General features: G+C 43.0%; 1 protein-coding gene across 1 annotated transcript in view; it reads right to left on the reverse strand.

Moving 5' to 3' along the window:
• OVCH2 (ovochymase 2) overlaps positions 1-26,924 on the reverse strand; it is a 996,115-nt gene that overhangs the window by 939,515 nt on the left and 29,676 nt on the right. The window contains exon 2 of the mRNA XM_078680899.1: positions 26,610-26,719. Coding sequence (XP_078537025.1) covers positions 26,610-26,719 — 110 coding nt within the window. The remainder of the gene's footprint in view (positions 1-26,609; positions 26,720-26,924) is intronic.

A 26,924-nucleotide genomic window follows, 5' to 3' on the forward strand; every position in this document is an offset into this window, starting at 1 on the left:
AGAGCAGGATGTTTATATCATGATTTATTGAAGACTGAGTATTATGAGCTATGATTGTAAGTGTGTATTCGTGTTTAATCATTTCAGAGCTCCTGGAGAAAGGGCACATTTGCCCGAAATGCATCGGAGCAATTGAGCGATACAATCAAAAATAATTTGAAAATGATTTGATAATGCAATTTGAAAATGAGAAATTAAGAGTGGAATGAACATTAAAAGCAATTAAGAAACTAATGACAAATCAAAGAGGAGTCTGTCATTTTTGAACGAACCTGAAGAGAGTGCCCACAAATAGGGATGCGTCCATATGTTAATGTTCGCACATGAAGCTATTTAATTCAGTGTAAATGGCCGGTTACACCACCTATTGGAGCACCTAAAAACTTATTGAGAAACTGCTTTAAAACCAAACAAAGAAGGTTACAATTTTATTTTTACACGCGTTGTGCACCACGCCTTTCTGTTTCATAATTTAGCATTTACCGCCCTCAAGGCTGGTAGCACGCAAATCAAAGCAAGAATGCAATATGAGGAGATCACGAAAACCACTGATGCTAGAGCGAGCATCTTAGCATATGGAGATGATGAAACAACACTAATTTATGCCCCTATCAATGAAGATCTAACACAAGACACCCCCAGCCGCACAAGGGAACAGTGTGTCAAGCAACTATTGTATCTATCAAAGCGAAGGATCAACCAGAAACTCCATGCCAACACATTAATAAAGTACCATAAAGCAATGCGCATCCCCCGTGGACTCAGGATTGCACTTAAACCTTCCCTTTGCAAGAAGTCGAAAGAATTCCAAGATAAGTGGAATGCAATCTTAAACAAATGCAGCCTCGACTTAATTTTGTTGATAGTGGAAGAATTATCAAACATCCTTAATGATCTAACAAAAGAAATTGATGACATCGAAAAAGAATTAAAAGGATTTACTACTTCTGAGGAACTAAAGAAAATACTAGAGGACACCAACCTTCAACTAGACAAGCACACAAAGGAAGTCAACGAGAGAAAGATACGAAAGTTCAAGCGTGACACGCTTGATTACAAGCTTGATGAGGTTTATACTTGGGCTGATGTTTATGCCCAACGTCGTCGGAACAAACCTTACAGCCAACAAACGGATACATCGTCATCAGGCAGTGAGTCTTCCAATCGCTCACTAAGAAAAACAACGTTCGAACTGAATACAAGGGGAAGTGATAGGAATAGAGAAAGATCCAATCCACCAACTGAAGACAGTCCATCCACATCGGGCCTTTTTTAGAGGAGGGCCCAAGCACAACAGAAGACCCAGGAGGGAAAAAGGAAAAGGAAAAAGAGGCTCCATTGACGAGAAGCACGAAGAAGGACAACAAAAAGAAAGGGAATCGCTAGTCATAAATATATCAGATACACGGCTATCCTCACATGAAATTAAACTTCTACAAAAAGGCACGTCTTTCATCCCAACAACCTCAACCAATCTTTTGGAATTAGAGACTAGCACATTTAAACTGACACGGAAACTCTGGTTACGACATTTTTTTGAGAACGTACTTCCTCCTGCAACTGAGAAAAAACCAGACCTATTACGTGGCCTTCGCCCGTTTAGCTCTTACATGCCGCCCAGCAGCCATAAAAGCATAGATACATTTGAGAGTTTAGTCAAACAAGCCCTCAACAAAATCAATTTTCAAAAAAATTAATTCAACAACATCACTCAGAAAGACAAGGATACCTTAAAGAAAATAGCAGCAAACCAAGAAATAAAATGCATCAAAGCGGATAAAGGTGGTGTACTTGTAATTGTCAACAATAGTATGTACCAGATGAAAATAATGGAACACATTTCAGATCCAAACACCTACAAGGCACTTGAGATAAACCCTACCAATGAATATAAAACGGTTTTAATGGACATTGTTTCAAAAGCCGCTGAACGGGAGATTATTGACGACCGAACAAGGAAATATTTAATAGTTGAACATCCTAAAAGGCCAACGATAACAACGTTACCTAAAATCCATAAAAACCTAATGGACCCCCCATTTCGACCAATAGTCTCAACCAGGGGCTCCCTTCATGAGCCAGTAGGAAAATGTTTGGACCGTTATCTCCAACCCCTTGTCAAAAACCTAAGGAGTTATGTCAAAGACACGACGGAATTTTTAATAACACTGTCAAACTTAACTATCAAAGAGGATGAAAGTTTAATTCTATGCACCGCGGATGTCAAAAGCCTGTATACGTCCATCCCACATGGTGGAGGCATTGATGCCATTGAGAAGGCAATTTTGAACAGTGATATTTCTGAATCAATGCAAGTGTTCCTCATGGAACTGATGATCTTTACATTATATCATAGTTACTTTGTGCATGATAATCGATGGTACCAACAATTGTCCGGCATGTCCATGGGCAACGGCGCAGCGCCAACGTATGCGAATATTTACATGTCAGAATTTGAGTCCATAAACATTTATGGCAACCCCGACTGGATGAACAACCTAAAGATGTATGTGAGATACATCGACAATTTATTTTTCATCTGGAAAGACACGAGAGAAAGCCTAGTCGCAGCTCTAGATGAACTGAACAAAAAAGTTAACAGAATACAACTCACATGGCAACTGAGCGAAAACATGATAACCTTTCTGGATGTTTCAATCAAACGCACAAACACAGGACTAGAGACCGACCTAATCAGGAAAGAGACTGATCGCAACAATACCCTTCATCATTCAAGCTTCCACCAGCATTCCTTGAAGCGCCATCTACCTTACAGCCAGATGTTACGGGTTAGACGCATTACCTCCAAACCAGAGACATGCGCTCAACGCATGAAAGAAATGAGCACAATGTTCCTAGAAAGGGGATATCCACAAAACATAGTCATGGAAGCAGCCAACAGACCATCAGGTATTACAAGGGAGAAAGCACTCAGCAGAGTAGAGAAAACAGAAGACACACGTATGGTGTTAGTGTCCAAGTATTCAACTCTCAGTGGAAGATACAAGAAAATAATCTTAAATCATTGGCGAATCTTGTCATCAGAACCTGATTTTAAGGATTTATTCAAACAACCGCCTATATTTGCTTACACACGAGCTGACAACCTCAGAGAGATTGTATCTAAGGAACCACCGCAAAAAGTTTCATACAAAGGTACCCAAGCATGCTTGAATTGCAACAGCTGTAACAATGTGATAAAAGGCAATGCAATAAGTCACCCAATGAAGGGCAATAACATCAAAGTAAACGTTAACGCCACCTGCGATTCCAGCAATTTAATTTACCTTCTAAAATGTCCTTGCGGGAAGATCTACATCGGAAAGACAGAAAGGAAAATCAAGGTTCGTCTTAACGAACATAAATCAAATATACGGACAAAAAATGTAAAATCTAGCATAGCGACACATTTCAATGAGCATCAACATAATGTGGTGCAACTGAAATTTATGGTCCTGGAGATCATTGAAAAGAAGGAGGGAAGGGACAACAACAGAACCCTTCTACAACGTGAATTGGCATGGATCTATCGTTTGCAGTCACAGAAACCTTTTGGTCTCAATGACCGCATTGAACTAAGTTGTTTTTTATGATTAAAATTTGTGACTAACATTCATGATTAAAATTCGTGGCATTTGTGACACTATGGACCTTTTGTGGCATAGCATGTTTATTTTGGTTTACACACACATCAATATATGCTCTTCATAAGATGTCAATACCTTCATTCACCCAACATGGCCGACACAGCAGTCGATCACTTTTTTCGAGTCCATCGTTTATTTTTACGACAGTGCCGTTTTCGTCACTTCCGCTTCCCCCGTTTGTTTACATGGCGTCAAAAACTTGTCCCCGACCAAGCTACGCGAGTCGCTGCATCATCAGCTTCACTAAATCGGCAACGGCCAGATAATTTCAAGCAAGTCGAGAGCTCTTCTCGCTACGTTTCCCGCACTGAGCTTCTCTAACTCGGCGCTCTCAGGAATCTAACATTATGCACGTTTTTTGTCCTTAGATTCGAGTGAACCATTGCCCGGATTGGACATGTAAGCATTTTTTTACCCGTTACTTTTGAATTTTCGTGCACTTTTTCGTAATCACGGGTCCACCCACTAAAGCACTCTTTCACCCCGTTGTTTTAATGATTGCATACACTGGGTCAAGCATGCTATGATGATTTGAAGAGCAGGATGTTTATATCATGATTTATTGAAGACTGAGTATTATGAGTTATGATTGTAAGTGTGTATTCGTGTTTAATCATTTCAGAGCTCCTGGAGAAAGGGCACATTTGCCCGAAATGCATCGGAGCAATTGAGCGATACAATCAAAAATAATTTGAAAATGATTTGATAATGCAATTTGAAAATGCGAAATTAAGAATGGAATGAACATTAAAAGCAATTAAGAAACTAATGACAAATCAAAGAGGAGTCTGTAATTTTTGAACGAACCTGAAGAGAGTGCCCACAAATAGGGATGCGTCCATATGTTAATGTTCGCACATGAAGCTATTATCCTAAATTGCCCTTTTTTTACCTCTTGCCAAAAGTCCACAAAAATCCTGCCAGACCACTAGGGAGACCTATAGTTTCCTCTATAGGGTGTTTTTCCGAACACATATTGAAATATGTAGACCACTTCCTTTGTGAGTATGTGATGTCACTACCTTCATACACGAACGATACCAAAGACTTTTTGAGGAAAATAAGAGACATCACCTGGGAGAAAGACTTCCACTTAGTCACAATGGATGTGAACTTCCTATATACAATAATAGACCATACCCTGGGTATACAATGTTGCTATTATTTTCTCAAAAAAAGTAAAATTTGCTATCGTGAACACACAGTGATGTTACTTGAAATGATGAAATTCTGTTCATATAACAAGATTATTAATCATATGGAAAGGTAGCGAAAAGAGTGCCAGAAGAACGATCGATAAACTGAATGACAACGAGTTTAATCTCAGGTTAACATACACTATGAGTAGAAAATCGATTGAATTCTTAGTTGTTGTGCTTGAAATCAGGGACAAGCAACTTTGCACTAAACTACACCGAAAACTGATAGCAGGTAATAATCTCCTCCACGCTCTCAGCAGCCATCCAGAAGCCCTTAAATGGAGCATTCCCCATGGGGAGCTGCTGAGAGCTAAAAGGAACTGCCTTAACCAAGAGGATTTCCTGAACGAACAAGAGAATATGATTTGTAAGTTGACAGAGAAAATACACTCAGGGAGAAAGCCACACCACTAGAAGAGAGCACCACAAGGGTTATTCTCACGTACAACAAAGAATCCAAGGATATCTCCAAAAATCCTGAATCAGAATTGGAATATCCTGGTGACAGATCCTACCATTGGCACTAAGCTTCCCAACCGCCCACAAATTACATACAGGAAAGGGAGGAACCTCCGGGACATGCTAGTGAAGGGGGACATTACCAACACATGCCTTTAACACCCACCTCAGCCAACAGGGATTTTTCCCATGCGGGCATTGCAAGGCTTGCCACAATAGCTCCATGAGGAAGAGCTAGCATACACACACGGGAGAAAAAATCATCAACCAATTCCTCACATGTGGCTGGACTTTTGCAGTCTATATACTAGAATGCCTGTGTAAACGACGATATGTAGGAAGTGCAACACTAGCAGCCAAGAAAAGAGTTCTTGAACATATGAGAGCCATCAATAACAAAGACCCACACTACCCCATCACGAGACATTTCGCTGAATACCATCTTTTCAATAACTCACTCCTGATGTCTTTTGCTATTGAGCAAATCCAACAGAATCCCAGGGGAGGGAACAGGGCCCATCATTTACGCAAAAGTGAATCCTGGCAAATCATAACTCTCCCAACTAAGACACCTGGAGGACACAACCAGGACAAAGAATTAGGTATTCATCTATATGAAAACTAAGCCTAGATCTAGTCAGGATTATTTACAACAAGGGGTGGTGATGGACAGAGTCTCGGAATTAAGCAGAGTACTCTCACCCAGTCAAGAGATCAGGGCTAGATCCAACACCGTTTTTTAGCTCATTGCACCATCCCAGTTTCAGAACCTGGCTGTATGCAAATTAGTCTGTCCCTGGCCCAGTGCATCATGGGAACAGGGCAGACCAGACTACAAAAGCCAATTCTTACACTGGGAAGGAAACAAGCTTCCGGGGACCGGTTTCTGGCATTTCAGCCGTCTTCGGCCCGGCTTGCTTGAATCCTGATGGTGCAATGAGCAAGGGACTCACATCTGAGTATACCCTTCCACGCTTAGGGTGGACAAAATTATTTACAACAAGGGGTGGTGATGGACAGAGTCTCTGAATTAAGCAGAGTACTCTCACCCAGTCAAGAGATCAGGGCTAGATCCAACACCGTTTTTTAGCTCATTGCACCATCCCAGTTTCAGAATAACGGTGATGGATCAAGCCCTGATCTTTGGACTGGGTAAGAGTGGTCTGCTTAATTCAGACACTCTGTTCATCACCACCCCCTTTTCTGAATCATTTTGTCCACCATAAGCGTGGAAGGGTATACTCAGACATGAGTCCCTTGCTCACTGCTCCATCAGGATTCAAGCAATTCGGGCCGACGACGCCTGAAATGGCAGAAACCGGTCCCCGGAAGCTTGTCTCCTTTCTGGTGAAGAATTGGCTTGGTAGTTTGGTCTGCGATGTTCCCATGATGCACTGGGCCAGGGACAGACTAATTTGCATATAGCCAGGTTCTGAGCTGGGATGGGGCAGTGAGCTAAATAACGGTGATGGATCAAGCCCTGATCTTTGGACTGGGTAAGAGTGGTCTGCTTAATTCAGACACTCTGTTCATCACCACCCCCTTTTCTGAATCATTAGATCTAGTCAGGGACAAAATATAACGAGCTATCCTTTTAGACCCATAGCAGTAACAATACATCTTTGTATATTTGCATGTCTGCTCTTACTATCTTGATAATGCAAAATGTTTCTACTGTGAAAATGTATTTCATGTTTTTAACATTACCGTAATACAATTATGGGGTTTTCTCTCTTTTTTATCACAGGAGAAAAGGAAGGGGCCGACTCCAGGATTGGACACATATATTTACCCCCTACCCTTTTCTTCATCCACGTCTGCACTTGGTTGAAGTGCAGCACAAGACAGATAAGAGACACATCTTTGTCTTTTCGAACATTTATTCTTTATACTATTCATTAAGTGGAGCAGCAATATGCACAACAGTGTTCTACATATTTAATTTAATTTTCTAATACACTTTTTCACCTGTTGTAGACTTTACAGCCGATGGATTTGATATGGAAGGCATACTTATGGGGAGATCTTCGAAAGGAACAGAAACCATGGTATCATTACTATAAGACTGCCAGATAGGGGGTTCATAGTGCACGTCTGCACTGGCAGAGTACAACCGTATCACAACCACTACAGAGGGAAAGGTACCAGAACACAGTACTTCTCCTATGATTTCTTTACATCATACAATTGTCACACACATTGGAACCCTAACCCCTACCTTATACAGATTAACCCACTGGGGGATATATAGAACACACTCTCTGCATTAACTCGAAGCAGCGGTATAAAAGAGCAGCAGGCAACATATTGGCACATCTAACACCAGGACACCACGTAGGTAAACATTTTAGCTGGTGCTTTACTAGGTACCAGCAACATGAAAACTAGCGAGATACAGACACCTTGCACACGTACTAGCAGGGTGCCTTTCATTTAGCACTTGCCAACTAACTGGTTCCCAGGGGACACTATGGGGCCGATTAGGATGGCGGACGGACTTGCGTCCGTCCGCCACCCCTGAGTAGGAGGGACCGTCCGCATGGGCAGCGGCGGTCCCTCCATGGCAATTAGGATGTGACCGCCAGGGTGGCGGTCACATCCTCTATTTTTAACATTGCGGCGGGTGCAGCTTCAAGCTGCACCCGCCGCAATGTTAAAAATGCATGTGTTGCATTTACATGCACAAAGCGGCAGGCACCGCACGGTGCCTGCTGCTTTGTGTACGCAAATGCAGGGGGGTACCATAGGTACCCCCCATGTGCACCCCCCACCCCCCATTCACCCAGGGGGCCCGCAACGGGCCCCCAAAGTGAATGTCCGTATGCTTTTCCATGGCGGAAAAGCCGCCGTGGAAAAGCATATTTACACCAACATCATAATATGGCGGACGGTGTCTCATAGACACCGCCTGCCATGTTATAGCTTTTCCGCCGCGGTCGGAAGCCGACCGCGGCGGAAAAGCGGCGGACGGAATTCCAGACCCACCAGCCATCCTAATTTGGCGGTGGGTCTTTGGAGTCTCCGCCGCGGTTTTTCCGCATCCTCCAGGCCGGCCCGGAGGATGCGGAAAAACCGCCATCCTAATCGGCCCCTTAGTGTTTAGAAATGCTCTCGCATGAATAGTCACCGTCCGTTGACAATGCTAGCTACGTAGTCCAGAGCCATTTCGGCGATCATAGGTAGTACTCTGTAACACAGAGTTCACAGTTTTTTCAACGCTTACACCAATGTAATGCATAGAACTTTATTTACAACATGAACGGTAACAGATTTCTTGTGGTATAGCTTCCATTTGTTGTGACGGCTAAACATAAATGTAATATGCTCACAGTTTAATGCTCAATATTGAATCCTTTAACATTAAGTCTTACTTGTCTGTATTACTTTATATTAAATAAATTCAAATTCACGAAACTAAATTTTAGCACTCCAAAATGGATGCCAGTAGTCTTTTTTTCCTTTCCATAAACCCCCATGCTTTGCAGTATCTGCATGGGATCAGTGTGTGAACAAGCTCGGAGTGCGAGCGAAATGCATAACTGTGACATTAAACAACTGCTGTTGACTTAGCCTTTGTGTGATCGCATTAATTTGGGACTGAACAGATACTACGGCTGCACGCTTTGCCAGCTTCTGCCATCCTCTGCATTTGGTGTGGGGAGACAGAAGGAGCTCCGCACGAAAGGATATATATATATATTTTTTTTTTCACTGAAAAAAACATAGGTTTCAGGGATGTTATAGGTAGAAATTATCAATTAAAAAACCTTTGAAATTCACTGAAAAAACCATAGGTTTCTGGGACCTTATAGTTAGAAATTATCACTTAAAAAGCCTTTGAAATTCACTGAAAAAAACATAGGTTTTAGGGGCATTATAGTTAGAAATTAGCCTTTAAAAAATCATAGAAATTCACTGAAAAACTATAGGTTTCAGGAACATTATAGTTAGTGGGACTTTTCACTCGAAATTCAGCCGTTATAGTTAGTTGAGCTAACTATAACTCGCACCACCGCAATGATTTGCTGATGACATCACATATTACATCATTCATGACATGGTCAGTTACATCACTGACGACATCTCAAATTACATCACTGATGACATCACTGATGACATCATCCAGTGAATGCGTGTGTCTGTAAAGTTTAAATATGTTTAATATATATATGTATATATATATATATATATATATATATATATATATATATATATATATATATATATATATATATATATATATATTTTCCATCAAAGTACCTTTCAGCTTCAAAGGTGCACTCGAGGTTTGGCCTACCATCCAGCTTAATAAGTGACAGCCTGCTCCGTTTCTCACATTTTATTTCAATTGCCTAATGCGTTTCAAGATCCTTAGCATTTCCTAATAGCCTGTTAGTGGCTTTCACAGAGCTATCCTGTTGCTGATTGCTGTTGCTGATTGGATAGCTGTATGCATGTCACAGGTGAAGCATGCTGGGGTTTGTAGTCCCTTGAACAAGTTTGTATTATACCCTAAGTGGGTTCCATGATAAACCATCCTTTTAAAAAAAAAATTATTTTCCTTTAGTAGGACTGCAAGCTTCGAAGCGATCCTCATTGCACTAGCCTTACATACTGCCTGGGGTACAATACGCTCTATCCCACAGCCTCTCCTTTTCAGGAAATGGTGCATCTTTCATGGCAAGGCGTGTGCAGATTATTTCCATCAAAGTGCCTTTCAGCTTCAAAGGTGCACTCGACGTTTAGCCTGCCATCCGGCTTAATAAGTGACAGCCCGCTAATTTCTAACTATGGCTACAGAGGTAGGACATGTGAAAAAAGAGAAAGAAAGGCGCAGAAAGAAGCAAGAGAAATGCAGAAAGAGGCAGCAGAAGTCCAGAAATATGAAGAAAAGTGCAGAAAGAAGTAAGAGATATGCAGAAAGAACTAACAGAGGTGCAAAAAGAGGCCTTATTTCAAAGTCATCCTGCGCCCCCAACTTTTTACTGACTGGTACTGGTGGTAACTGACTCTGACTAACCAGGCCTGGTACCAGAGCCATGCTGAAAGACACTTAGAATACAGTGAACACACTTACATACTCTAGGGTACACTATGGGTTGGGGTATTCCTGTGATTGGCATGACATCCCCTGTAAGGCCCTAGTACATAATAGGTCAGGGAGATTAAAAGTACCTCTAACTCAGAGGTGCAGAAAGAGGCAAGAGAGGTGCATAAACAGGCAGGAAAGGTGCAGAAACAGGGAACGGGGTGCAGAAAGAGGCAAGTGAGGTACAGAAAGAAGTAAAAGCAGTGCAGAAAGAACCAACAGAGGTGCAAAAAGAGGCAAGAGTGGTGCAGAAAAAGCTAGGTGGGGTGCACAGAGGCAAAGGTATTACAGAAAGAGCCAGGAGGGGTGCTGAAAGTAGGAAGAGAAGTGCAGAAAGAGGCAAGAGAATTGCTGAAGGAAGCAACAGAGGTGTAGAAAGAAGCAAGAAAAATGCAAAAAAGAGGCAAGTGAGGCGCAGCAAAAAGCAAGAGCAGTGCAGAAAGAACCAACAGAGGTGCTAAAACAGTCATGATGGGTGCATGAAAGAGCAAGAGAAATGCAGAAAGAGGCAACCGAGGTACAGAAAGAGGCAACAGATGTACAGAAACAGGCAGGAAAGGTGCAGAAACAGGGAATAGGGGTACAGAAAGAGGTAAGAGAGGTCCAGAAAGAGAATAAAGGGGTGCAGAAAAAGGCAAGAGATCTGCCGAAAAATGCAACAGAGGTACTGAAGAGGCAAGCGAGGTGAAGAAAGAGGCAAGAGATCTGCAGAAAAAAGCAACAGAGGTGCTGAAAGAGGCAAGTAAGGTGCAGAAACAGGGAAGAAAAGTGCAGAAACAGGGGTTAAGAAAGAGGCAAGAGAGGTGCAGAAAGAAAAAAGTGGGGTGCAGAAAGGGGCAAGAGATCTTCAGAAAAAAGCAAGAGGTGCTGAAAGACGCAGGTGAGGTGCAGAAAGAAGCAAGAGATCTGCAGAAAAAGCAACAGAAGTACTGAAAGAGGCCAGTGAGGTGCAGAAAGAATCAACAGAGGCGCAGAAAGTAGAAATAGAAGTGCATAAAGAAGCAACAGAGGTGCAGAAAGAGGTAAGAGGGGTGCAAAAAGAGGAGAGAGAAGTACAGAAAGAAGCAAAAGAGGTGCTCAAAGAGGCAAGAGGGATGCAATTTTGAATACTCGCTAGGAGCCTAACCTTCGTTTTTAACTTAGAAGTTTTAACATTCTTACATATCTCTTGTTGAATTGCTTTTGTTGGGGGAGCTGTGTTAAAAGCTAAGGGGGGAAGTGGTGTTTTATTGCCTATTTGCACTCCCACTTTTTGAGCAGCCAGTTTCTGGGTCAGCGCTCCAGTGGCTGCGCCCCTGCTCAGTTTCAGGGCTAAATAAGCGCCAGATGACTCGACCACATATCGGACACGCGCCGCTGTCGTGCTGAAGGCAAGCCCGTCTCCACCCATCCGCGCCCGACCGGGGCCAGAACCCCTGACTCTCCTCCCCCAGATTACTATTGTTATACCAGTATGCAGCTCAAACAGCTAAACAGAGCTTAAGGGCCACATTTTTCCCATTCCATCTATCTCAGCAAATCTGTTTTGGGCTCTTTCACGTTGTTCGTTCATGTTTTTGTCATCCCCTCCCACCCCCCTGCCTTCCCGTAAATTATATAAATTGCATCTGCTAAATTGCAGATCGCTGCCTAAACACGCAGCAGAGATTTCCATTCTTTTAAAAGACCTAGATCCAGAAGTTTTGTTTCTTACAAAAACTTGGCTTAATTCTTGCTCAGAGCCTGATATTGTCCAGTCTCTCCACCCTGGTTATCTAATGCAGAGGTTGGATAGAATTACAGGCAAAGGTGGTGGTATCACTATTATTTACAAGGACCACCTGAGCAGCCACATGCTCGGCAGCCCGCTAGCAGACTGTGAGAATTCTCACTTATCAATAGGATTCTCTCCCACTCTCTCGTTGTCAGGTATCCTTGTCTATCACCCGCACTTGCCTATCAGCAAATATTGCAAATCTCTACTGAAAACATCTGTTAATTTTGCTAGTACTGCTGCTCACTCTCCCAGGAGATTTTAACCTTAATTTGGATGATCCTTCTTCCTTGACCGCAACAGAATTATCTTTTGATCTTGCAGCCTACCAGCTTACACAGCAGGTCATGTTTGCGACCCATGATAAAGGACACCACCGTGACCCCATTTTTTCCATATTGCAGGAAATTACGTGAAAAGAATCCATTCCTTTACCCTGGTCGGATCATTTCCTGATCCCCTTCTTCTCGACCCCTTCCAATGTCGCCCCCTTAACTTGGCTGACAGAGCCTTATCCTGTCTCTGGTCTAAACTCCCCCTAGATGAGTGGGTAACTCAAAAGGACTAAGACAACCCCTGACACCAATCCAGTTGCCGCTTACGAAGGATTCAACGACTGGCTAGAGGGCACGCTTGACCAGGTCCCTTCGAGAAAATTGATTTAGAGGAAAGGAGGGCCTAACAAGATGGGTTGGTACGACCCTAAACTCCGGGAATTAAAACAGATGTGCAAAAAAATCGAAAGAGCTTGGAGGAAAGATTTCTCCCCCAGTAAGAAACTGGATTATAGGGAGGCCATTAGAACATATAGGGCAGAAATCAAAAAGGCCCATGCCTCTTATTATGAGGAAAGGATTTCCCTATCTGCCAACTTCCCACTTGAAACCTTTTGCATCGCAAAAAAACTACTTAAGGTTTCCCTCCCTCCAGATATACCTGATGTATCAGGTTGCTGCTGCAATGAACATGCAGACAATTTTTACAACAAAATCCAAAATATTTACTCTTCTTTCTCTTCAGTGGACAGTTACAACAATTTCTGTCTTGAGGACACTGGCCCGCCTAAAAGGGAATACTCCCTGGAGGCCTTTCCCCCGATGACCCAGGAATCGTTCCAGGCCATATTGGCACTTGTTAAGAGTGGGTCACCAAAAGAGCCAGCTCCACCCAATATCCGGAAGCAGGCAGTAGATATAGTTGCCCCAATCATCCTTGACTTGATCAACGCCTCACTTTCCATGGGCATGGTTCCTCACATGTGGAAAAGAGCAATGGTGAAATCCCTTCTGAAAAAACCTAACCTGGACCCAGACTCTCTGGGCAACTATCGCCCCATCTCGCTCCTCCCCAGGATTAGTAAGTTCGCGGAGAAAAATGTCAACCTTACACTCTCTACGTTCCTGGAATCCCATGACCTTTTCCATTCTTCTCAAACTGGTTTTCACCCGCGTCAAGGCACCGATACCGCTCTGCTAGCGGTTGTCGAAGAATCTAGAAAGATTCTTGATGCAGGAGGGTGTGATTCTTTTGGACCTCAATCAGACCCTCCAGGATTTCGCCATTTCGCGGTTTGCCGCGAAATCGGCACTTTTGTAAAAATGCTGCGATTTTTACAAAAGTGCTCGCGAAATCGGCACTTTTGTAGAAATCGCTGCATTTTTACAAAAGCTAATGCATGCCGCTATATCCTGGGGGGTCTGAGCAGTGGCTGTCAAGAGATCATCCACTGCATTCAAGAGGCTAAACACACGTGACCATTCTTTCTTAGCCTACATCTGCTCTGACTCTTCACTCAACGTCTGGTAGTGTGTCAAGATGAAGTTCTGGAACCTGCCCTAATGGGACTCAAAGATATGACCTCTTTGTAACAGAGAGGCGTTGTGACAGAAAACGCCCCTTTACTGCCCCCCAGAACACTAAAATGCAAGAAAAAGGCCAGGTTTTTTAAGTTTGGCTCCATACCGTCTTGCTCGGGACATCAGGAAGGAATAGGCATTGTTGGGGGGAGGAGTTGTCTTCCAGTGGGTAAACAGCTGCTTTTGGAAGCACATTCTGGAGTCTGATCCCGGCTTCCATATGTTATCAAAGTGTTTGATCCTGAGCACACAACTGTATCTCCTTATGTCTCATTTCCCTTAACTGACAGCACAGGAAGCACTTGGGAGCAATTTAAGCCCTAGAGATGAATAAAAACTGCAAATTACATGTCAGCCTTGTTTCTCAAAGCCGGAGGGACCGGAAGTGGTGAGCTCACTGATATGTATGCCACTGTTCTGTCTGAATGGAGTTATGTTGCAGACTACAAGGCTTTCTCCATGACCATGTTAGGGCTCCTACTATCAGATGCCCTCATTCCCACATCTGGGATGCCACGCACCAGGGTGCAGCTTTCACTGGTGAAGCAGGTGCTCTGCCAGCAGTGCCCAGGGATCTGAGGGGGACCTGCACCCCAATTACAGCTGTTTTTACTACCCAGCATGGCAATGGATGGTCCAATGTCCATTAGAGCATTGGGACCCATGGCACCCCTGTGTGCCCCTGTCATCAGGAACACCATCTGTTTCATTCAGCTCCAAGGCCCGAGTTTTAACACTGAGTACTCGATGGCGATTAATATGTAGGACCTTTTGATGCTTTGTTTGAATTTCATGCACAGTTCACCACAAGGAGGATATAAATCCCACAACAGTGTGTCCAGAAAACTTTAAAAAATTTATCCAGCTTGTTTCTGACAACAGTTGCTGCCAACGGTCCTGAAGAAGTCCCTCTACAACTAAGATTTAGAGGTTGAAACTTCAATGCTCCAACACACAGGCTATTGTTAATTGTTACTGCTGCAGTTGTACTAAAAATGTCTGTTAAGATTGAAAAATTGATTGTGAAAATGTCTACCTTGTTTCGTTCTCTTTTTTCATTACTACATTTAGTGCACCATTGTTCACTGCACCGTTCACTAGAGCACCCATCATATAATAATTGAGAGGTGTATTTTTGGGATTTCATTTGATATAAGTACAGATATTGAATTTGATTATAAATGAAAACTTGAACATGTTGATTCGTGATGCCAAGGGAGCACAGGCTTATGGCTCTCTCCGAGTATTGTTTACCCAGGTTACCATCAAAACGCGGTTGCCCCAAATATTATTATTTAGCATCACTCCCAAAGGAAATAAAACGGGCAGCCCCGTGCAGGAGTAAAACTTGCTTGGTCTGACACAGTTCCATGCAGGAGTAGGTCTTTCTGGGTGTGGGTCAGCCCCGTGCAGGAGTAGATCTTGCTGGGTCTGGGTCAGTCCCGTGCAGGAGTAGATCTTGCTGGGTCTGGGTCAGCCCCGTGCAGGAGTAGATCTTGCTGGGTCTGGGTCAGTCCCGTGCAGGAGTAGATCTTGCTGGGTCTGGGTCAGACCCGTGCAGGAGTAGATCTTGCTGGGTCTGGATCAGCCCAGTGCAGGAGTAGATCTTGCTGGGTCTGGGTCAGCCCAGTGCAGGAGTAGATCTTGCTGGGTCTGGGTCAGCCCAGTGTAGGAGTAAATCTTGTTGTGTCTGGGTCAGTCCCGAGCAGGAATAGATCTTGCTGGGTCTGGGTCAGTCCTATGCAGGAGTGAATCTTGTTGTGTCTGGGTCAGTCCCGTGCAGGAGTGAATCTTGTTGTGTCTGGGTCAGCCCTGTGCAGGAGTAGATCTTGCTGGGTCTGGGTCAGCCCCGTGTAGGAGTAGATCTTGCTGGGTCTAGGTCAGTCCTGTGCAGGAGTAGATCTTGCTGTGTCTGGTTCAGTCCCGTGCAGGAGCGAATCTTGTTGTGTCGGCGTCAGTCCTGTACAGGAGTGGATCTTGCTGTGTCTGGGTCAGTTCTGTGCAGGAGTAGATTTTGCTGTGTCTAGGTCAGTCCTGTGCTGGAGTAGATCTTGCTATGTCTGGGTGCCTCTCTCTAGACCTTACCCTGCCCTCGGTCTTACAGACAAAGCCCCATTGGGCGGTGCTTGAGACCCCAAACGCTGGTGTCTGGAGGGGGTGCTGGGCAGTGAATCTGATGCTGCACGGTGGCCATGGCCCTGGGCTGGTGCCTTCACCAGGGCATGGACTGGCACAGACGGTTCAACAGTGCTACCGGCATTCTCATCCAAAGTCCACATTAGCAACCAGTGGGCATTTTTGGGCCAACTGGTGGCAACATCAAGAGGGATGGGTGTCAGGACATCCCTTATGCAGCCCTGGTGTTGTGCACTATTTCTGAACCTCTGCAAACTGGGAAAAGCGGATGCCTGCCAGGAAACAGTCAGTATCCTTGGCGAGCAGATTACTCCACAAGTCAACTTTAATTCTAAAGTTCTCTGGTGTGTATTGTACCGCAGGGGTGGGGGAGTGCCTGGATACACTCGGTGCACCCTTGTGCAAACGAAGGAGCACGTGCACCGTCGCTGGTCTTGAGGAAGAGCTGAGGGCGCAAATGATTGTTGAGTGATGAACCTCCAAGTTCCAGCAGCTCTCCCTGAAGAAACTCCATGCCATTCTATCGCTGGGCAAACCTTCCAACGTCATAAGCCAGACCAGTTTCTGCCGTCCTCCCGTGAATGATGCCGGTAGCTCCTGGTGGGACGACGGTCCTAGCCCCCCCCCACGCAACGCGGAACGCCTGTAACGCTGTTCTGCTGCCCTGGGCTGCTGACGGGCAGTCTTTTGCTTTTCGAGGGAAACACAGAGTGTCTACATTGTAAATAAACCAAATATACATAGCTTGATGTTGTTAAATAACTAAAAAAACGAAGATATCTGTGTTTGTTGTAGGAAAAATGGCCAAATAAAATTGCCGCTAAATTTCCATATTTGTGCCACTAAATTTCCATTTTTGTGCCGCTAAATTTGCAAATCCATGCCGCTATATCCTGAGGGGTCTGCTCAATGCAGACTTTGATTCGGTCAACCACCGAATTCTGGACCACCGTCTTAGAGGTTTGGGGTTGACCAGTACAGCCTTAACTTAGCTGCAATTCTTCCTGGGGAAAAGATTTTTCCAGGTGTTTGAGTGTGAGCCCATTTCAAAATCTCTGCCCCTACACTGTGGAGTTCCTTGAGCCCCACTCTTTTTAATGTTTATATGGCCCAGCTGGCGGATATTTTGCTTCCTTTTGGGGTCCACATAGTGAGTTACGCGGATGATACCCAACTGGTCATAGCACAGAATCACCCCGACCAGGCCTCTAATGGCCTTTGTCCCTGTCTTGAGGAAGTTGCCAAGTGGATGAAACTGTTGCATCTAAAATTGAATGGTGACAAGACTGATCTTATGGTTCTTGGTAATCCTCTATGCTTTAAAGCAGACACAATGTGGCCAGCTTGTATAGGCCCTGCCCCCACCCCTAAGACCGAGCTAAAAAGCCTAGGTGTCTGGCTGGTACAGGACCTTAAAGTTCAGGCCAGGAAGGTTGTTGCTTCTTGCAATAACATCCTTAGGATGCTTCGCAAAGTGCTCCCCCTCCTTCCCTTCCAGGCCAAAAAGCTGATGATCCTGGCACTCATGCTATCCCGGATAGATTATGGCAATGCTTTATACCTAAGTTTGCCGAGCTCGGCAATCGTGAAACTCCAGATTGTGCAAAATTGCGCAGCATGGATGCTCATGGGGATCTCAAATCGGCCCTCTGCGAGGCCTGCCTTACATTCCCTCCACTGGCTCCTTATTCAGGAGAGAGTCACCTGCAAGGCTCTGTGCATCACCCAAATGTGGCTGGAAGGGGATGGCCCACCTATCAATCATTCTATGGTTCAGCATTACCTGGCGTACAGGCAGTTGTGCTCAGATGAGCTTTATCTGGCAGTTGTACCCATGATCAAGAAGGCCAGAAGTGGCGGCCGGCTCTTTTCCTATAATGCCGTCAGATTATGGAACTCCCTTCATCTGTACTGACGAAAGGAGCCTAATCATCTGGCCTTCCGTAAACAGTTAAAGACGTGGCTTTTCCCCTAAGTGTTTTCTTCTGCCGCAGTTACCCGCATCAGCACTGGAATGCCTTCGGGTAGCTATGCACTATAGAAGTGCTGTTTCATTCATTCATTCATGCATGCAGAAAGAGGCAAGAGCAGTGCAGAAAGAACCAAGAGAAGTGCAGAAAGAAGCAACAGAGGTGCAAAAGAAGGTACAAGGGGTGCAGAAAGAAGCAACAGAGATGCTGAAAGAGGCAGGAAGGGTGCAGAAAGAGGCAAGAGAAGTGCAGAAAGAAGCATCAGAGGTACAGAAAGAGGCAAGAATGGTGCAGAAAGAGGGAAGAGAAGTGTAGAAAGAGGCAAGAGATTTGCACAAATAGGCAAGAGGGGTACAGAAAGAGGTAGGAGAGGTGCACAAAGAGGTAAGAGACATACAGAAAGAGGCAGGAGGGGTGCAAAAAGAGGCATGAGAGGTGCAAAAAGAAGGAAGAGAAGTGCAGAAAGAGATAAGAGACTTGCTGAGAAAATCAACTGAGGTGTAGAAAAAAAGCAATTGCAGTGCAGAAAGAACCAACAGAGGTGCTGAAAGAGGCGTGAAGGGTGCAGAAAGAGCAAGAGAAGTGCAGAAAGAGGTAACAGAGGTACAGAAAGAGGCAAGAGATGTGCTGAAACAGGCAGGAAAGTGGCAGAGCGTGGCAAGAGAATTACTGAAAGAAGCAACAGAGGTTTAGAATTAATCAAGAAAAATACAGAAAGAGGCACGAGGGGTGCAGTAAGAGGTAGGAGGGGTGCACAAAGAGGAAAGAGAGGTACAGACAGAGGCAGGAGGGGTACAAAAAGAAAGTAGAGAAGTGCAGAAAGAGGTATTAGAATTGCTGAAAGAAGCAACAGAGGTGTAGAAAGAAGCAAGAGAATGTGAGAAAGAGGCAAGTGAGGTACAAAAAGAAGCAAGAGCAGTGCAGAAAGAACCAACAGAGGTGCAGAAAGAGGCAAGTGAGGTGCAGCAATAGGCAAGTGAGATACAGAAAGAAGCCAAAGCAGTGCAGAAAGAACCAACAGAGGTACAAAAAGAGGCAAGAGGGGTGCAGAAAATGGTAGGAAGGGTGCACAAAGAGGCAAGAGAGGTACGAAAAGAGGCAGGAGGGGTACAGAAACAAGCAAGAAAAGTGCAGAAAGAGTCTAGAGAATTGCTGAAAGAAGCAATAGGGGTGTAGAAAGAACCAAGAGAAGTACAGAAAGAGGCAAGTAAGGTGTAGAAATAAGCAAGAGCAGTGCAGAAAGAACCAACAGAGGTGCAGAAAGAGGCAAGTGCGGTGCAGAAAGAGGCAAGAGATCTGCAGAAAAAAGCAACATAGGTGCTGAAAGAGGCAAGTGAGGTGCAGAAAGAAGCAAAAGAGGTGCAGAAAGAAGTAAGAGAAGTGCAGAAAGAAGTAACAGAGGTGCAGAAAGAGGCAAAAAGGGTGCAGTAAGACGTAAGAGGGGTACAGTAAAAAGCAAGAGAGGTGCAGAAAGATAGAAGAAGGGTGCAGAAAGAAGCAAGGGGGTGCATGAAAGAAGCATATGAGATACAGAAAGAGGCAACAGACATGCAGAAAGAGGGAAGAGAGGTGCAGCAAGTAGAAGAGATTCACAGAAAGAGGCAAGAGAAGTACAGAAAAAGAAAGAAATGTGCAGAAAGAAGCAACAGAAATGCAGAAAGAGGCACAAGAGGCACAGAAGGTAGCAAGAGTGGCTTGAATACCATTAGTACCAATTTAACACCCACATTTAGCAATAAGTAACAGGTGAACATTCTAGGTTTGCGAAAGTACTTCCACCACCCTGTAACACTTGTTGCTGCATTTTTGGTAACGTTTGAGCCTTTTGAGCTAGAAACAAGGCTTTTTTTGTTCAAATCTCCAGATTAGGGAGCAGACGATGAATTATGTGGCTAATGCAGAAAATGTTTAATTGTGCGAAAGTCGTGAGCAGCCAAACAGTCGCATAATTCCAGTGGCCCTGCTCGTACCTCTGACTAGGTCCACAAGTGCTTCTCAGTGATTCCTTCTTTTTTTTGTCTCAGTGAGTTCATAGTTGAGCTTCTATGGAAACGAGGAAGACTACACTTGAGGTTACCACAACACAGACTACCATACCACACTACCATACCACATAATCAATCTCCATAACACATAATCCCACTCTACATAATTCCTATACACTAAATGTCACATTCTTTCTATACACATAATTTCACTGCACAACATACACATAATTCCACTACACGCTACGTACATCCACTCCACTCCAAAAAACATGAGTAAAAAACGTTTACATTCACAACGCCAATAGCTCAAACTCTCGCAAATGCGAAACCTTTTACATTGCAAACACTTCTTTAACTAGAAGTCGCGTTTGCAGAGTGGTGGAGAAAGGGTGTTGGGCCTCCGATCAGCGCTCAGGAATTCCACTGCGTAAGATTTACAGGAGGTACCAGAAGGGCTTCTTGGCCCACAAAGTCCCTTAAGGAGTAAAGTGGACTTCATCCCTCATCCTGTAGTCTGCCAGGAGGCACGCTTGCAGAGTGGTGGAGAAAGGGAGCATGGCCTCCGAAGACGTCTTAGCAAGCCCACTGTGTGGGACTTACTGGAGGTAACAAGAGGGGTACTTGGCCCCCAAGAACATCCTTGGAAGCCAACTACCCCTCCTACTTCCTCCAGTAAGTACCACACAGCAGGATTCCTAAGTTCTCATAACAGGTCACGCCCCCTATGCCCACCACTCTGCAAACACGGTCCCTGGTGCCCTCGGATGGGGATTGAAGTCCCCTTCACTGCTGGGGGTCCTTTAGGGGCCAACTAGCCTACCTCTTACCTCCAGTAAGCCCCACACAGTAGGATTGATGAGAGGTGGACACAGGCCATGCTCCCTTTCTCCACCACTCTGTGCACACGCCCTTAAGTTGGGAGATTAAGTCCCCTTGAATAGTGAGGGAACCTGGCGGACATCTAGCCCACCAGGTACCTCCGGTAAGCTCCACAAAGCTAGATTACAGACAGGTGGTCCGAGGACACTCCCCCTTTTTCACCACTCTGCAAACGCTCCTCTAGGTGCACTGGTGCTCGGGGGATGAAGTCAACTTGTGTCCTGAGGTCCTGCCTGTCCTACCGCCGGTAGGTAATATGTATATATATATATATATATATCCAGTTACTACTCCACGTGCCTAGGCACACAGACAGGATACAGACAACTTTATTTGCTGGTGCTCAGTGAAAAGTTTTATTAAAGTTCAGTGCGAGTCCATGATGACGTGTTTCGGCCACTCCAGTGTGTATATATTTTTATATATTTAAATATACAATTTAAAATTAAACAAATAATAATATACATATATTTAACCAATATTAAGACAAGAATTGAAGTCTGGGAATTGGACTTCGGACAGGTAAGATTTAGTATTCCCACTCTAGTCTGTGCAAAAGTAGAAAAAGCATTGGACTTTAGAGAGATTAAATTTAGCATTCCAACTCCGATTTGTGCAACAGTAGGGAAAGCATTGGACTTCGAAAAGAATAAATGAGGGATTAAATTTAGTATTCTCTCTCCGGTCTGTTCAAAAGTAGGGAAAATGTTGGACTTCAGAGGGCTGCGAAATACTATTCCCACTCCAGTTTGTGCAACAGTCGGGAAAGTATTAAACTTCAGATGGAAAAAATTGTGCTATTCCCACTCGAGTCTGTGCAACAGTAGGGAAAATACTGGACGATGTCGGGGTTAAATTTATTATTCCCACTCCAGTCTGTGCAACAGTAGGGGAAGCATTGGACTTCTGAGGGGTCATATTAACTATTATCACTCTAGTCTGTTAAGCAGCACGGAAAACTTGGACTTAGGAGAGGTAACATTTAGTATTCCCACTCCAGTCTGTGCAACAGTAGGCAAAGTACTTCACTTTAAACACATGACATGTTTCAATAACCCTGTTAACTTACAACAAATATAAAACTCTTAATATGAACATTATTTTTTAACCCCAAACATTTGTATATACAAATAAAAAACAATGTACATGATTACTAACAATTGTTATGTATTCATCACTTAATTAACTTCCCACACTATACCCCCACAAACCTAGCAACCCACACCTAAAATATAACCAAAATAAATAAGCATAACACAATTAACACAAGAAATAATCAATTAACCGCATCGATGCGGTGCATTTTCCCGCTGTACGCGCAATTTGAAAATTACCGCGCTACATGACGAGCTCAGCTCGTCATGAGCATACGGCAGGTTACGCTCATGACAAGCTGACCTCGTCATCAGCCCGGAAGGGGTTAAACAACTATGAATGCATTAATAATTATTACTTGTTTAACTTCCCCCACCCTATGCCCCTACCACCCCAACAGCCCGCACCTAATATATAACTAAAAAATATAATTATTACACAATTTACATAATGAATTATCAATTCAATAATTAATAATACATTAATAATTCATTGCTAATTAATGATACTTAATTAGCTTTCCAGCATATACCCCTCAGACCTAGCAACCCGCACCTAATCTATAAAAAAATATTATTACACAATAAACATAATTAATAATCAATTAGATAATTAGTAATACATGGTTAATTATTTATGCTTAATTAAGTTCCCACCTCGTACCTCTACAAACGTAGAACCCCCTGCAACACTGTGAATTACTATTAGCACATGAATAAAAAATTATGAATCACTTTAAAATTACAACCGATTTTTCGAAATATTATTAACAACTATATAGACAATAATAACACAACGAAAGAATATATTAACTAAAACACAAACAAAATAAGAAACCGATATTTTTTATGATGATAGTATTGAAAACGATATTAAAAACAACAATATTACTTACCTGGAAAATAGATATTCTTGATAATAATATTTCTGCAACACAATATTTTTTGCGATCACAATATTTGTTTCCCCAATATTTCTGTACCGCTACATTTAAAACTCAATATTGTGTCTGAATACCCCAGGACAAGGGAAGAGAAGGCTTGCTGGGGAGGAGCGTAGGGCTCCTGGTGACTTTTTTTGGACTGGTCCTGCTGTAGCGCGGGAAGGACAGTGCAATTGATGGTACTACTGAGGAAGACTCTATTTCAGGGGATCACAAGACCTGGGCAGGAAGGCAGGCTCAGAACTATACTGCAGAGTTACTACTGTAGGAGGAAGAAGCAGTAGTGCTAGAGGTTGTGGGGTGGCTAAGGACATCCTCAAGAAAATAGTGTTCCAGGAGATTCCCGAGTTGATAGTACATGAAGGCAGAGCCCAATTTCAGCAATAGAACACCACTAACCCCACTTAAAATTGACAATATCTTATGTTTGCTGTGTACATGTGTATTTGTGATAGGTGCATAGGTCATATGGGGCTGTGGGCAAATGCTACCAATGAAATATCTGAAGTACAATTGTATTTTTCTCTACAGTTTACTCATTTTAAGTGAGGTTCTCCATGTGCCCGTTGCATTACCTCTCACTCTGCTTAAATTTCCCCTTAGGGGTGGGAGAAGAACTGTTGTCTCCACACATCCCCGAGAGACCAGGAGAGACTGCTCATAACCCTAGGGAAGTCAGTATGCCTATTTGCAAAGAATGTGTCCCCTATGGAGCCAAGAACACAGCTCTTGCTTGTTATTTGTCCAGTTCCCCAAGTTAACCTGTTTGCTGCTTCTGTCGGCCAACGGCCGTCCCGAGCACTACCTGGCTAGTGCTGCGCACGTCCGTTGGCTGACGCGGCCCCGCCCACTCTTTAAAACCGCCACACCATGGCAGAATTTCCGCCGCGGTAAAGGGGTTAAGGGCAGATTCCAGGTTGCTAGGCAGCTGCGACAATCAAAACAGGCTCATGAACAGAACAGCAACAGCTAGTGCCACTGTGAGGCACTGAGAGACAAGTGTGGGGCATGGTGGGGGGGGTCAAAACTAGCAATTCAGCGACACAATTCACAGCATGGTCCTGGAGACTTGTGTGTCAAGTGCCTCGCAGAAGGGCCAGGGAATCTGCTTAGAAAATAAAGACACCAGGGATAATAAAAAAGGCATAAACGCCTATTGAGATTCTCACATCTGATTTACTAGGCAACCAAGGATACCTCAGATTACCAAAGAATGATGTACAGCATAAACATAATAGTTTACAAGCCTTTAAATAAAAATAGAGTCTGGTTGTTATTCAGTTAGGTTTTTCCAGGCAAGGTGTTTCCAGAGACAACCTAATGTTAATGTTATGTATGCTTCAGATTTGGCCATTGGAAACATTATTTGTTTCCAGAAGGCTGTAGAATTTAGAGATTTTTATAATGTGTAATGCCAAAGTTCCAGTCGATCTCTCTAAGTAGATACATTGAGATAATATCTACATGAAAGTCAATAGGTTCATATTGTCAATTGTGAAATGCGTTGTTAAAGGTTGAGGCCTTTTCTTTTTAATTTTCAATTGCTTCATCATCAGCATCAACATCATCTCTTTATTTGTTTTTTCTCTTTAAAACCATAGTGAAAAAAACGAAAACTAAAAAAGTCCTTCGAATTACTACAAAACTGTTCATCAAGAAACATAACAATACAAACATTATATAGGTTTAACAAGCACTGGCAAAACAAATAGGTCTGGTGTTGGCCACCAGCCTACTGCCAATTCTTGTTTTGACATGGTTTTTGCTAAATTGTATTATTTGGGGATATGCTGGGCCCTCAATAATCTGAAAAAAAATAATTTACTACAGGGAAAAAACTATTTTTGGTCTCCAAATAACAACACATTACCATAGTATTCCCTGATGCAGAAAGGAACAACTTACAAAACAGTCTGGCCTTGGCTGCAAGAAAAAGAAACAAAAAAAAAGAAACAAAGAAAGACAGTAGAACATAAGAATGAAAGGATGCAAAAAAGTAAGAAAGAAAGAAGGAAAGAGAAAAAGAAAAAGGAAAGAAGAGAGAATGAAAGAAAGAAGGCAGGAGAAAGAAGGAAAACAAAGGAAAGAAAGATGGAAGGAAATAAGGAGAGAAATAAAAAAGTAAAAAGATGGTATCTTTTTAGAGAACAGTTACAAATGGACACAATCTGATAAGCTGTGAAACAGCTGCAGTCAGAAAAGCAAAACACTCCAAATGGAATTTACAACAGCATTGGCAGGAGATGGGATCTGATGAAGATACATTTTGCATAAGAAGCATCCTGCTATCACATCAGTCTATAAACACAAAGGAAACACTAAAGTAATTTTAAAGCAAAAACAAAAACACTGGTCCTGTTGGGAACTAGTTTGAATGCAGATGTGCTCCTTGTGAGAGAGCAAAAGTCAGTCATTCAAAGTGAAGTTAACTAACAGCTTTAAGTAGCCTGACACACTGCTCCATGGTATACGCTGTAGTGGGCAGAAGCAAAATGTAAATGACACAACAACACACTAATCATTGAAGCGAGGTAGCTGAAAGCCCATATATGTATGTACATCAGATATATTTTAGTAAAATCAAAAGGTGTTGACTAACACCAGATAAAAAAATAAAATCTACAGAATTAGGAACAATATATGCTAAAATGTCACACTATTCCTCACATTAATAGGACCTTTGAGGAAGCTAGTCATACCTGAATAAGTAATGACATCAGAAAACATTTGCAAAAGACAGAGGCTAGTCTTTGGTTGAAAAAATGTCAAGTCTTTAAGAAATTAAATGAAATAATGCTTGCAATTTGAGTATAAAGTTACAGAACAAGATAACGAGTGTAGTAGTCTGAGCAGAGATTAAAAGCAAAATATAATTATTGGTGGTAAAGATACTCCATCGCTATGGCGGCCGAGTATCCTTACTACCAAGAATGCACTCCGCCTTCCAAATTTATATGTGCCAGACAACCTAGGCGGTAAGGGGCAGTGAAAACTGCGAAATGCGTCCTTCTCAGAGCCCTGTACAAAACAGAAAAAATGCATTGACAAGAACCACTATGACGGGTGCCAATGCATTATCAATGACCGTCAGCTTAGCGGTCTTTTATAAATTTCGCGGGTGAAGTAGTCGTCAACTGGTGGATTAGGAGTCCAAATAAAAGGAGAGAGGACCCGCTACTCCAAGAGACAGGATTCCTTATGTAGTCAATATATCAACAAAATAAATCTCTTGGAGGAATCCACACATTCAGGTATACTACACTCCGCTCCTTTCACTATCAACCACTCCTCAATGCCAGTCTTAAAAGGACCCAAAAGGCAATTATAAGAAATTAGTTTAATGAATTATTCAATAAAAAACAATTGTACAATTCTATAAAATTCATATATTAAATAACAGTCTGGGCTTTTGAGAAAAATATTGCACAAATATCACAAATACGCTGTATTGAGAGATAAAACAACCAAGACATACACATTTGTCATTGAAAGTTTGTTAATTTGAAGGAATCAACAAGGCAATTGCTAGGCATTATTCCACTTATCATTTATTGTTCCTCAAATTTAACAAGAAAACAGGGAAAGCTTTGCTTACCATCCATGCATGTGATCCTGGGGATGCCTCGCTGCCTCCAACAATGCGCGAAAGAAAAGTAAAGACGCTGTAGGGGTTGGTATTCAAAGGCTCTGCTCCACACCTGCTTCCTAGGAGGCAAAAGAAGATTTATAGATTTTAAAATTTTAACAAAGACATGAGTCCATAAACTGCTCATTAATGAACAGTATAGTTCAGTCCTTCATTATTGTCCGACCTAGCATATGCTCATGTTACCTAACATATTAAAAAAAAATGATTTTTGGTCTCTGTCGGACAACAGATGTTTATCTCCATATAAGTGTTAATGAATTG

This window comes from Lissotriton helveticus, chromosome 3_1, assembly GCF_964261635.1.
Source record: "Lissotriton helveticus chromosome 3_1, aLisHel1.1, whole genome shotgun sequence".
Taxonomy (NCBI): domain Eukaryota; kingdom Metazoa; phylum Chordata; class Amphibia; order Caudata; family Salamandridae; genus Lissotriton; species Lissotriton helveticus.